This window comes from Homarus americanus, unplaced genomic scaffold (assembly GCF_018991925.1).
Source record: "Homarus americanus isolate GMGI-L3 unplaced genomic scaffold, GMGI_Hamer_2.0 scaffold23578, whole genome shotgun sequence".
Taxonomy (NCBI): domain Eukaryota; kingdom Metazoa; phylum Arthropoda; class Malacostraca; order Decapoda; family Nephropidae; genus Homarus; species Homarus americanus.
Window position 1 is genome coordinate 3,822,352 of NW_024733231.1, and position 12,905 is coordinate 3,835,256.

At 40.2% G+C, this 12,905-nt stretch overlaps 1 protein-coding gene across 1 annotated transcript in view; it reads right to left on the reverse strand.

Annotated features, from left to right (window-relative positions):
- Positions 1-157: 157 nt before the first annotated feature.
- Positions 158-12,905, reverse strand: part of LOC121869558 (Down syndrome cell adhesion molecule-like protein Dscam2) — a gene marked incomplete at both ends in the record, with an annotated part of 87,658 nt that continues 74,910 nt past the window's right edge. Inside the window, 6 exon segments of the mRNA XM_042370953.1 lie at positions 158-291; positions 854-1,002; positions 1,233-1,374; positions 1,653-1,823; positions 6,979-7,098; positions 10,123-10,407. Coding sequence (XP_042226887.1) covers positions 158-291; positions 854-1,002; positions 1,233-1,374; positions 1,653-1,823; positions 6,979-7,098; positions 10,123-10,407 — 1,001 coding nt within the window.

Consider the following 12,905-nt stretch of genomic DNA (forward strand, 5'->3'; position numbering starts at 1 on the left):
TTTGAGGGGAGATAATTGTGGGTATTATTATTTTGGTTTAGTAGATATTGAAGGAGGTAGAGATGACGTTGTAGGGACACACACACACACACACACACACACACACACACACACACACACACACACACACACACACACACACACACACACACCTAGGAGACTGCTGTACGTCGAAGGTCACCAGGTAGGCTGTGATAGGGGCATTGGAATCCTGAGGGGGAGTCCAGGTAAGCGTGAGGTGACGTGATCCTTCCTCCGCTACAGTCACACCTGAAGGAGGCCCTGGGACGTCTGTAGGAGGGGCAGAAGGAGGGGAGAGAGTCTGTATTAATACGATATTGTTATGACGTATGGGAGATGGTATTGTATTTAACCAGCTGTATTTTATATCACGTTACTGTATTAATTATCAAGTATATTGTATTAAGCTATGGTCAGTCTTGTTTATGGGTTATTTTATTTTGTACCGTTTCTGTAACTTATAGAATCACTGTAACTTATACCATCATCACTGTAAGTCAGATTATCATCACTGTAACGTCTACCATCATCACATCATCACTGTATCCACCACACCACACAATCATTGAAGTATCTACCATCATCACTGTACTGCCACATCACACACACTGTACCCCACACCACACATTGTACCACACACCACACACTGTACCCCACACCACATACTGTACCACACCACACAATGTACCCCACACCACACACTGTACCACCACACCACACACTGTACCACCACACACACACACCACCACACACCATGTACCACCACACCACACACTGTACCACACACTGTACCACCACACCACACACTGTACCACCACACCACACACTGTACCTTGCACCAGAAGATGGAAGTCAGCTGTGAGTGCACCGTGTGTGTTTGTAGAGGTACACACATAGGTGCCTGAATCACTGATGTGTGTCGAACGTAAAACTAATTCCGACACTCTGCCACCCTCAGTCGCCCTCTCTGACACCTCGTACCTGTTGAGGGAGGTAAGTAGGCGTTAATTAATACCTATTTACCTGTTGTTACCTGGAGGGAGGAGATGAGGGGTAGATATAACATGACAAAAACAAAAACAAAACGATAATAACATGTAAGAAAAATTATTAGCATACCTACCCAAAGAAAAACAAACACCCCAAACAAACAAACAAACACACCCATAAGGAGGAGAGAAGAGGGGGTGAGAGGGGGGGGGGGTTCTTACCTAGGGAGAGGGGGGAGAGGGGCAGCACCTCTCGTCCAGCCAAGGGTCAGAGGGGCATCACCATGGGCTTCACAGCTCAGTGTTGCAGTGCCACCTACCACCACCTGCTGACGTTGACTCCTCACGCTAAACCACGGCGGCTCTGTTCACATACAACACGTAGTTAACAATGGGTATTTACCTTAATATCGTAGTTAACCTATTTAATGTTCCTGTATGCCAATTTTACTCATGTTATTGTCTTATTTATTCATTTTACTCACTATTAATACCCCATTTTGCTTATTTTATTTACTATTAACTCAATATTTACCAATTTTACACACTCTTAACCCCATATTTACCCACTTTATTCACCATTAACAACTATTTCCTCACTATTAACACCCTATTTACTCACCTCACTCACTATTTACTCACCATTAACACTGAGGTTGACCACTTTGGAGAGGCCGGCCCCTACACCATTATTTGCCTCACACAGGAACCTTCCCTCGTGTCTCCTCTCGGCTCTACTCACTGCCAAGGTGCCGTTCTCCCAGCCTGACACGCCTCCCTCACCCGTTGCCACGCCTACGAACTGTCCTGAGGCTGTAGAGGGCGTGGCAGGTGGTGAGGAGGGGAGGAGGGGGAAGGTGGGTGGGTGGGTGGGGGAGGTGGGTGGAGAAGGAGCAGACGGGGGAAGGTAGGAGGAAGGAGAGAGAGGGAAGATAATGAATTAGTAGAATATCAACATAAAAACAGCTAATAATAATACTATAAAAGACACCTGCTAATTACTATACTACACACCTGTTAATTACCATATCACCTGTAGGTAATTAACTAATCATTTACACTATATAATGATATGAATTAGAAGTGATGTCGCCTTCGTTGGTGAGCTCTGAGGTATAGATTGATAGGGCGGCACGAGATTGGCAGGTGTTGCATGTGTGGAGGGCTACTTCTAGTGAGGGAGGGGTGGTGACTTACTTTATAGGGGTGGTGACTTATTTTATATACATACACAGACCCACACCCAATATACACCCCTCATACACACACACACACACACACACACACACACACACACACACACACACACACACACATACTAATATCAATCATTACAATAATAGAAACAAAATTATTTATTATGATTAAAAAACCTTTACAAACCATCTAATCTCCTTTTACCTTATGAATAGCCAATCCCTAATGTACTTTCCCTATTCATTCACCAAGATTAATAGTTGTTCACTCACTCACCAGGTGGCAGCAGCGGCCAGTGTATGTATCTGATAATTATCGTATCTTGGCAACCTAATGTAAACATGACGAGGTGTGTACTTTACGATTGTTGTACTTTACGATTGTTGTACTTTACGATTGTTGTACTTTACGATTGTTGTACTTTACGTTAGGTTAGGTGAGGTTAGGTTAACATTTGGTATGATTAGTTTAGATTAGATTAGATTAGTTACCCCTTTAAACCCTTCAACACAAGGTGGCTCATATAGAAATCACAATAATAGTTCTGTCTGTCTATCACTCTGGTTCACTCTACACAATAGACGCAGTTGTAAGGCTATAGTGTGTGTGTGTGTGTGTGTGTGTGTGTGTGTGTGTGTGTTAGTTGTCTGTCTGTCTGTATGTGTGTATTATTATTATTATTATTATTATTATTATTATTATTATTATTATTATTATTATGAGACAATAAATTAAGTCTTTTGTTAAGGTAAAGCGGCAGGTAAAGTCATTAATTAAGTAGGAGAAAGGGAACATATTTTACCTGTGAATTTATGATGATGGTGGTGTGTAGGTGGTAGTGATACGTACACACACACACACACACAATAAATCACTCTATTCTAATTGGATGATAAAATACCCTCCTTTTACTACCCAATAAAACAGGAATAAATATATGTAGCCAATAGGAATGCTTGTCCTATTAGCTCTCTATTCTAATTGGGTGTTGGCTCAGTCACTGATTACTTACCAACAAAATGGATAAATGTATTCATAAGTTCATCCAGCCAATAGGAACCCTGAACCTCATATTACTCTATTCCTATTGGATATACGCTATTTACTTCACAAATGAAGGAATGGATGTGTATATTCAACCAATAGGAATATACATACGTCTCTTACTCTACTCTAATTGGCTGTCATCACTCCTGTTTATTAGTTCCCCGTAAACTATCAATTTATATATATATATATATATATATATATATATATATATATATATATATATATATATATATATATATATATATATATATATATATATATATATCCAACCAATAAGAAAGCTCGGGCTCATATTACTATACTGTAATTGGATGATGACGCACTCGCTGATTACTTTCCGATGAAACGTGAATATTGAAATCTAACCAATAGGAGCTTTTCATTCTCGTGGTACTCTCCTGTGATTGGGTAATAGCGCTCTCACTGCTTCCATGTCGATAGAGAAGGAAATAATACGACATTCTGATTGGCTAACAACATTACCGTACTTGTTATTTCCCTCGTCGGATATAAACACGTCTATTTAGCCAATAAAAACACTTATCCCTGTAATACGCTGTTTCTAATTGGCTGATGACACTCTCGCTGAATACCAGCCGACAAAACACGAATATATATCTGACAGCCAATAGAAACACTCATCCTGATATTACTACATTCTAATTGGATGATAACGCGTCCGTTTATTACTTTGCCAATAAAACAGATGAATTGTGATATGGGATGTTATGACGGAGGCTGAGAGAGAGAGAGAGAGAGAGAGAGAGAGAGAGAGAGAGAGAGAGAGAGAGAGATGAAAACTTTCTCTCTTTTTGTTTCTCTATTTTTCTTTGTTGTATCTTTCTCTCTATTTCTCTCTCTGTCTCTCTCTCTCTTTCTCTCTCTCCATTTAACTATCTATCTATCTAAAATCTATATAAAACTTTCTCTAAAAACTATCTAAAAAAGTATCTCTAAAAACTATCTGTAAAAATTAATTAGGGATATTGAATAAAGGATCAATTGCATTATAAATCACTCAGTTGCTGTCATACCACTTTCAATAATAATTAAAGGGACTCTCTCTCTCTCTCTCTCTCTCTCTCTCTCTCTCTCTCTCTCTTCGTCCTCCTTCTCTCTCTGTAAATCCAAGTCGTTTTAATTGCTGAGGCGATAGATAGATAGATAGATAGATAGATAGATAGACGAGCAGACAAACAGACAGACAAGTTCAATAAAATATCCCCCTAACAATAATTCAACTCAATTATAATTTTTTTTTAATCCTAACCAAAATAAGAGTAAAACATATAAATATATTATTAATTGCGTCAGCAGCTCAATACCTGCTTATATTTAATACCTGACAGACTGATTTGACGGACAATGTATATATAAATGAGGGAGAGTTAAGTGAATACGTGTGACTACTACAGCGGTGACTGGTAGGACAATAAAGTCTACGGTGTTTGTTACCCACGTTTCACTACCCCACACACCCACCTACCCTCTACCACACAACTATGTAACAACCACCTTTCGTTACCATCGTTCAGGAACTACTAAGCCTTTATGGTAGAAACAATAAGCTAATATAGACTAGTATATCGTAAACATAAGTCAAACTATAGATGACATAATAAATGAACATCGTATCAGTTGCCAATAACCGCTCAAGTGATGATTTTTCTGTGGGAACCCGAGTGCGTTTTGCTTTATATTTATTTTATATGTCTATCTATTTATATATATATACCTTTCTATTTATTCCTTATCGATGTTGTTTCCTCCTTTTTTTTCTCTAGAGATGACAGTAAAAACAAAATCGCATCAATCGTCAATAAACACCATAACATAATTTTTTACCCGAGAAACAAATCCATCTCTCAACTTGTTTAAACCACTTTCTCTCACTTGTTCTCTCACTTTTCCCTATAAACTTACTAAAAATAACTTTCTCCAATTAAAACTCACGAGAGAGAGAGAGAGAGAGAGAGAGAGGGACCCATCTTTCAGCAAATATTAAATCAAAAGTGAATCCTGCGACAGACGACTCGGAAAAAAATAAAACAAATGAGAATCGGATTATCGCCTCCAAGGGATTCAGATCTCATCAGCATCGCCTTTAAGAAGAGGTTCAAGGGGGGAAGGGGGGGGGGGGATTGGATCGCTTTGTCTGGGTTAAGTGAAGTAAAAATCCTTTATTATAATCTTATGTCTTTCTTGTACGGAATTCCTTACACCAGACAGACAGACAGAGAGACAGAGAGACAGACAGACAGAGAGACAGACAGACCAAAACAGACAGAAAAGTATAAATAAGTCAACTGTACTTTTACTCTGTGTCAAGTCTTACAAATTAGCGATGGAAACTTTTCTTTTCAAAGTACAGAAGTTTGAGAGAGAGAAAAAATACTTTAACTTTTTCTAGACAAACTTTCTCTTCTTATGTAAAGTATGGAGTCAGGGCAGGATATATGTACCATCTTAACTGTACCTGTATTTTTACCTGTAATTACCTGTACCTGTACCCGTATCTACCTGTAATATTATTTGTAACTCCATCTACCTGTGCCAGTAACCACCTGTATCTACCTGCAAATAATCACCATTAAGACACCACTAAGAGAGCAGATATTAAACATCCAACGACCTAATCACCTCATTATCAAAGGATCAAGCTTGATTACCTTAATTTACACGATTTAACTCATATGACGTAACAAATAAAATCATCCAACGCCATTTTTATTTATACAATATTTACATCTGACCTGTAAATCATTAACAGTTTTTTTTTACATTTTGGTGATTAATTTACGGAAAGTTTTAACTATTGGTGCAAACAAAAACAAACATTATTTTTCTGTTTACTCGTTCAATTTTTTTTTGTGTTTTTATTGGATGATACGATTTTGTTTTAATTTGATTGTTATATGAAGGTAGTTTAACGCTATCTGTCTGTCTGTGTGTCTGTATATCTGTCTATCTGTCCATCTTTCTATGCATTAGGATCTACAGATAGATAGATAAATAGACAGACAGACAGTTACGTGAGTGTGGTAGAGGGTAGGTGGGTGTGTGAGGTAGTGAAACGTGGGTAGCAAACACCGGAGACTTTATTGTCCTACCAGTCACCGCTGTAGTAGTCACACGTATTCACTTAACTCTCCCTCAGTTATATATACATTGTCCGTCAAATCAGTCTGTCAGGTATTAAAGATAAGCAGGTATTGAGCTGCTGACGCAATTAATAATATATTTAATTTTTTTTTTAGTCTCATTTTGTTAGAATTAAAATAGTGTTTTTGTTATTATTACATTCAATAGTTTAGTGGGTATTTTATTGAACTTATCTGTCTGTCTGTCTGTCTGTCTCTCTCTCTCTCTCTCTGTCTCTCTCTCTCTCTCTCTCCCTCTCTCTCTCTCGTCAACAGTTAAAAGACTAGCATTTACAGAGAGAGAGAGACAAAGATAAAGATATAAAGAGAGATACCTTTAGAGACAGTTTTCAGAGATAGTTTTTAGAGATACTTATTGGAGATAGTTTTAGATAGATAGATATATAGATAGATAGGTAGATACGTAGATACATACATACATACATACATACATACATACATACATACATACATACATACATACATACATACATACATACATACATACATACATACATACACACATACACACATACATACATACACACATACATACATACATACATGACGTCATTACTCACCAGTTTCCTTACGCCAGGCGACGGTAGGGTTGGGGAAGCCTTTCGCCAGGCAATGGAGCGCCACACTGCCCCCCAGAGCCACACTGGCACTGGCTGGCTCTACTACCCAAGCTGGAGGCACTGTAGGGAGGGTCAGCAGAAGGTCAGAGGTCATATGGTGGTACATAAGGTTAAACTGTATGGTATAGTCATATGAGGAACTATATTATAAAATGTATATATTATTTTGAAAGCAATTTTTTATTTTTTATCCATTAATCTATAAATATCTATGAATACCATATTTTTTTGGATTAAATTTTAAGTCATTAACTGGATAAAAATTATAAATACCACAATTAATTTTTATGGGGAGAAAATATTTTAATTCATTAATTGGCAAAAAATAAATGTAAAAAGTTGAGTAATTGAGTTTTGAGAGATAAAATTTAGTGTTTACTCCTAACAAGTTAATCATTTGTAAACAAGTGACACAGGTGAGGTGGCTGTGTACAGGTGAGGGAATATTGTGTCAAAAGGGAAAGTGGCAGAGAAGACACCGTGTCACACATAACCCACATTAGTGTCATGGGGTGTCATACTAGTGTCATGGGTATCATATAAGGTCTAGTTATTGTCATGGGTGTCATACTAGTGTAGTAGGTGTCATACATAGTCCAGTTAGTGTCATGGGGTGTCATACTAGTGTCATGGGTATCATATAAGGTCTAGTTATTGTCATGGGTGTCATACTAGTGTAGTAGGTGTCATACATAGTCCAGTTAGTGTCATGGGGTGTCATATACACAAATACATGTCATGCAGGACCGATATTAAGCCACACAACGTTTACTTAGTGTCATTAGGTGTCATAAAAGAGCTATTTAATGTAAACATGTGTCATACAGCTTTGTTTAGTGTCAAAGCTTAAAGCTGTCTATAATGTTTCTTTGTCTGTCTATCTGTCTGTTTGTCTATCTATCTATCTGTCTGTCTGTATATCTGATTGTTTGTCTATCTATCTATCTGTCTATCCATCTATCTGTCTGTCTGGATGGATGGATTGATGGTGTATCCCCCTCAGACGCAGGTTATATTAAAGACACATCGATTCCTTTTATCTGTCTGTCTATGTATCTGTCTGTCTGTCTATGTATCTGTCTGTCTGTCTGTCTGTCTGTCTCAATCTTCCTTTGCACCTTCCTTTGTCATCCTAAGCCAGGGAAAATAACACCTACAGTTGATGAACGATGCAACACAACACGACACGTCAACTTAAGTCTATATTTACAACCTATTATTAAGTCTGTTAATATACCCAACATATCCTGGTGTATATTATGATATGTTGGGGATATACTTACGTTTGTTAGTTACATTTAGGGGAGTTATGATGTCTAGGGAATTTTTTTTTGGTTGTAGATTATTTTCCCTGGCTACAGTTTGTCTAGGGAATGTTGGGAAGTAAACATTAACAGTGTCTAGTGAAGGGGGTGAGGGGGGGTAGGGGTACATAGTCAAAGTGGGGGGGAGAGGGGGGTTAATTAGGGAGACAGGTGAGGGAAGAGGGATTAAACCAGGTAACCCAACGAATAAATAAATGGACAAATTTTCTATGAAATTTGTGATTTTTATTGAATTTTTATAATGTATTTGAAGATAATTGGTTAGGTTAGGTCAGGTCAGTCTCTCTAGCCATCCGTCCACCATGTTCTAGTCGAGGTCATGTGAGGTGAGATGTTACCTGTAAGGTCATAACTCACCTGTACTCTGGATCGAGGTCATTCTAAAAGGGTCTATTGTTAATAACTACATAAGTCCAAAGGCTCTTGTGAACTGTCTCTCTCTCTCTCACTTTCTCTCTCTCTTTCTCTCACTTAACTCTATATTCTAATACCCTTTCCTCTCTCTGTTTCTCTCACTTAATTTTCTTCCCTCTCTCTCTTTCTCTCACTTAACTCAATACTCAAATACCTTTCCCTCTCTCTCTTTCTCTCACTTAATTTTCTTTCCTCTCTCTCTTTCTCTCACATAACTCTATACTTTAATACCCTACTCTCTCTCTCTTTCTCTTTCTCTTAATACTCTTCCCTTTCTCTCTCTCTCTCTCTCTCTCTCTCTCTCTCTCAATCTCACCTAACTCTATTGCCCTCTAGTGTACTATATGTGTGCGTGAGACCCTGGGCGCCCTACCACTGACGGTCAGGGTGGAGGTGGTGGTAGCAGTACGGGCTGGGTTAGAGGCATCGCAGGAGTAGTTGCCGGAGTGGGCTGCTGTGGCTCGGTCGATCACCAGGATGGATGTGAAGGGGTCGAGTTGGGAAGTACGAACGTCGAGTCTAGGGTCGAGTGGACGTCCATCTTTCTTCCAGGCGAGGGTAAGTGGTTGGTCACCCTCTTGTACCAGACATGTTGCTTGTGCTCTCATGCCTGCTCTTGTCTTCTCCGGGAACGTTAGACGAGCCAGACGGGGAGGTACTGTAACACACACACACACACACTCACACACACAACACCAAATGTTAGGTCAAATGTGTGTGGATTATTGATAAACCAGAACCAAGAAGGATAGTTGTTTAAGGTTAAGTCAGGTCAGGGGGTCATAGGTGGCTCTGTTTGTGTGTGTGTGTGTGTGTGTAAAAAAACCTTTCTAGTACACGCACACACAGACACACACACAGCCACCTATGACCCCCAACACGATCCATAAAGAAAGACTTTAAGAGGTACAGGTAAACACAAGAGAAACAAACATCAGGAGGTAGTGAGTGACCTAGCTGGAGGTCACACGAGGTCACACGAGGTCATACGAGGTCACCCACATATACTGGACATAAAATAGGGAAGGGGGGGGGGAAGAGGTCACGACTAAATAGGGAAAAATAAATAATAGAGGAGAGAAAAGGGCGATTCATAGCGCCAAATGAAAGAACAGACGCGGTAAGTATCCTATCATGTAAACAAAGTCACACTGTTTATATTCTGGAAAAAAGTAGAGAGAAGAAGCGTATATATATATATCTGTAGACTTGTTGAAGTAATACAAGTTTTAATGATAAGATAAACGCCCTCTGTGAAACCTCTCTTCGTGGTGGTGTATGGGGGAAGGAGGGGGAGGAGATATCAGTCGCTGTGGGCATGGGATGGGCGTATGGGCGTGCGTACCATTAACAGCTAAAGAGGCAGAATGTGTCGCTTGAGCCCAGTGATTAGAAGCTCGACAGGTATATTCCCCAGTATGGAGAGCCGTAAGACTGGAGACCATAAGAGCACTGGAGAAATGATTCATACTGGAGATCGACACGCCCTCGACCTCCTGCATGGGCCGCCCGTCCTTCTCCCACGTAAAGGTGATGGGCGGGTCTCCCTTCGTCACCAGGCAGGTTACCCCGGCGCGGTCACCTGCCTGTAACCTCTCCTCAAAGTGGAATGGCTGAAGAACTGGTGCCACTGTAATATAGCTGTGTGTAAGGTGGCCGGCCCTCCTGTACCTGCTGTTGGCCTGTACCTGTAACCTGTCTACCTGTTGGCCTGTACCTGTACCTGTCTACCTGTTGGCCTGTACCTGTGTACTTGTTGGCCTGTACCTGTCTACCTGTTGGCCTGTACCTGTCTATCTGTTGGTCTGTACCTGTCTACCTGTTGGCCTGTACCTGTCTACCTGTTGGCCTGTACCTGTCTATCTGTTGGTCTGTACCTGTCTACCTGTTGGCCTGTACCTGTCTTGCCCTGCTGGCCCCAGTATCAGAACTCCATTCACCCTGTTGGGTCAAACCCAGTACTTGTTACCTGCTGTAACTGCTCCTCCGGCCTGTACCTGTCTACCTGTTACGGCCTGTACCTGTGCAATTCTGTTGGCCTGTACCCGTGTTCTGTTGGGCCTGTAACCGTTCACTCCGTACCCATGTCTCACCTGTTGGCCTGTACCTGTGTAAATTTGCTGGCCTGTAACTGTCTACCTGTTGGGTCTGTACCGTCTACCTGTTGGCCTGTAACCGTTCACCTGCTGGCCTGTACCCCTGTTCTCACCTTGCTTGGTCTGTACCCATGTCTACCTGTTTGGCCTGCACCAGGCAATTGTCATCTGTAATTTATCTACCTGCTGGTCTGTACCTAAAAATTGGCCTGTACCTTGTGTACCTGTTGGCCTGTAACTGTCTACCTGTACCTGCCTACCTGTTGGCCTGTACCTGTTCAATTTTGTTGGCCTTGCACTCTATCTTTACCAGTTGGTCTGTACCTGTTTACCTGTTGGGCTCTGTACCTGTCTACCTGTTGGCCTGCACCACTTCATTCACCAGCTGGTCTGTACCTGTTTACCTGTTGGCCTGTTCTGTCTACCTGTTGGCCTGTACTCTATCTCCTACCAGCGCTATTTGCACTCTGTTTACCTTGCTTGGCTCCTGTACCTGTCTACTCATGGCCTGTACTCAAAATTTGCTTGGCTCTGCAGTTCTAGGTGTACCTGTTGGCCTGTAACTGCTCAATTGCACTGTTTACCTGTTGGCCTGCAATTCGTTCACCTGTTGGCCCGTACTCATTCAACAGTTGGTCTGTACCTGTTTCACTCCGTTGGCCTGTACCTGTCTACCTGTTGGTCTGTACCTATCTGCTACCCGTTGGCCTCAGCCCATCTACCTGCTGGCCTGTACCTGTCTACCTGTTGGTCTGTACCTGTCTACCTGTTGGTCTGTACCTGTAATTGTACCTGTCTACCTGTTGGTCTGTACCTGTCTACCTGTTGGTCTGTACCTGTAATTGTACCTGTCTACCTGTTGGTCTGTACCTGTAATTGTACCTGTCTACCTGTTGGCCTGTACCTGTATCTATCTACCTGTAGTCCTGTACCGTGTACCGACCTGTACCTGAGATTAAGTAAATCAGATTACAGGTACTAATCCATCTCTGAGTTAATCTACCTAGGAGTACAAGGGATTTAAACACCTTAGCTTCACCAGGTAATTACAGGTGATTTCTAGCTGTAATTACCTAACACTATAATCACCTAACACTATAATCACCTAACACTATAATCACCTAACACTATAATCACCTAACACTGTAATCACCTAACACTATAATCACCTAACACTATAATCACCTAACACCATAATCACCTAACACTATAATCACCTAACACTATAATCACCTAACACTGTAATCACCTAACACTATAATCACCTAACACTATAATCACCTAACACTGTAATCACCTAACACTATAATCAGCTAACACTATAATCACCTAACACTATAATCACCTAACACTATAATCAGCTAACACTATAATCACCTAACACTGTAATCACCTAACACTATAATCACCTAACACTATAATCACCTAACACTATAATCACCTAACACTATAATCACCTAACACTATAATCACCTAACACTATAATCAGCTAACACTATAATCACCTAACACTGTAATCACCTAACACTATAATCACCTAACACTATAATCACCTAACACTGTAATCACCTAACACTATAATCACCTAACACTATAATCACCTAACACTATAATCAGCTAACACTATAATCACCTAACACTGTAATCACCTAACACTATAATCACCTAACACTATAATCACCTAACACTATAATCAGCTAACACTATAATCACCTAACACTGTAATCACCTAACACTATAATCACCTAACACTGTAATCACCTAACACTATAATCACCTAACACTATAATCACCTAACACTATAATCACCTAACACTATAATCACCTAACACTATAATCACCTAACACTATAATCACCTAACACTATAATCAGCTAACACTATAATCACCTAACACTATAATCACCTAACACTGTAATCACCTAACACTATAATCACCTAACACTATAATCACCTAACACTGTAATCACCTAACACTGTAACTAATGTACCTATCACTGTAATTAGTCCCCTTTAATATAAACTGTAATAAA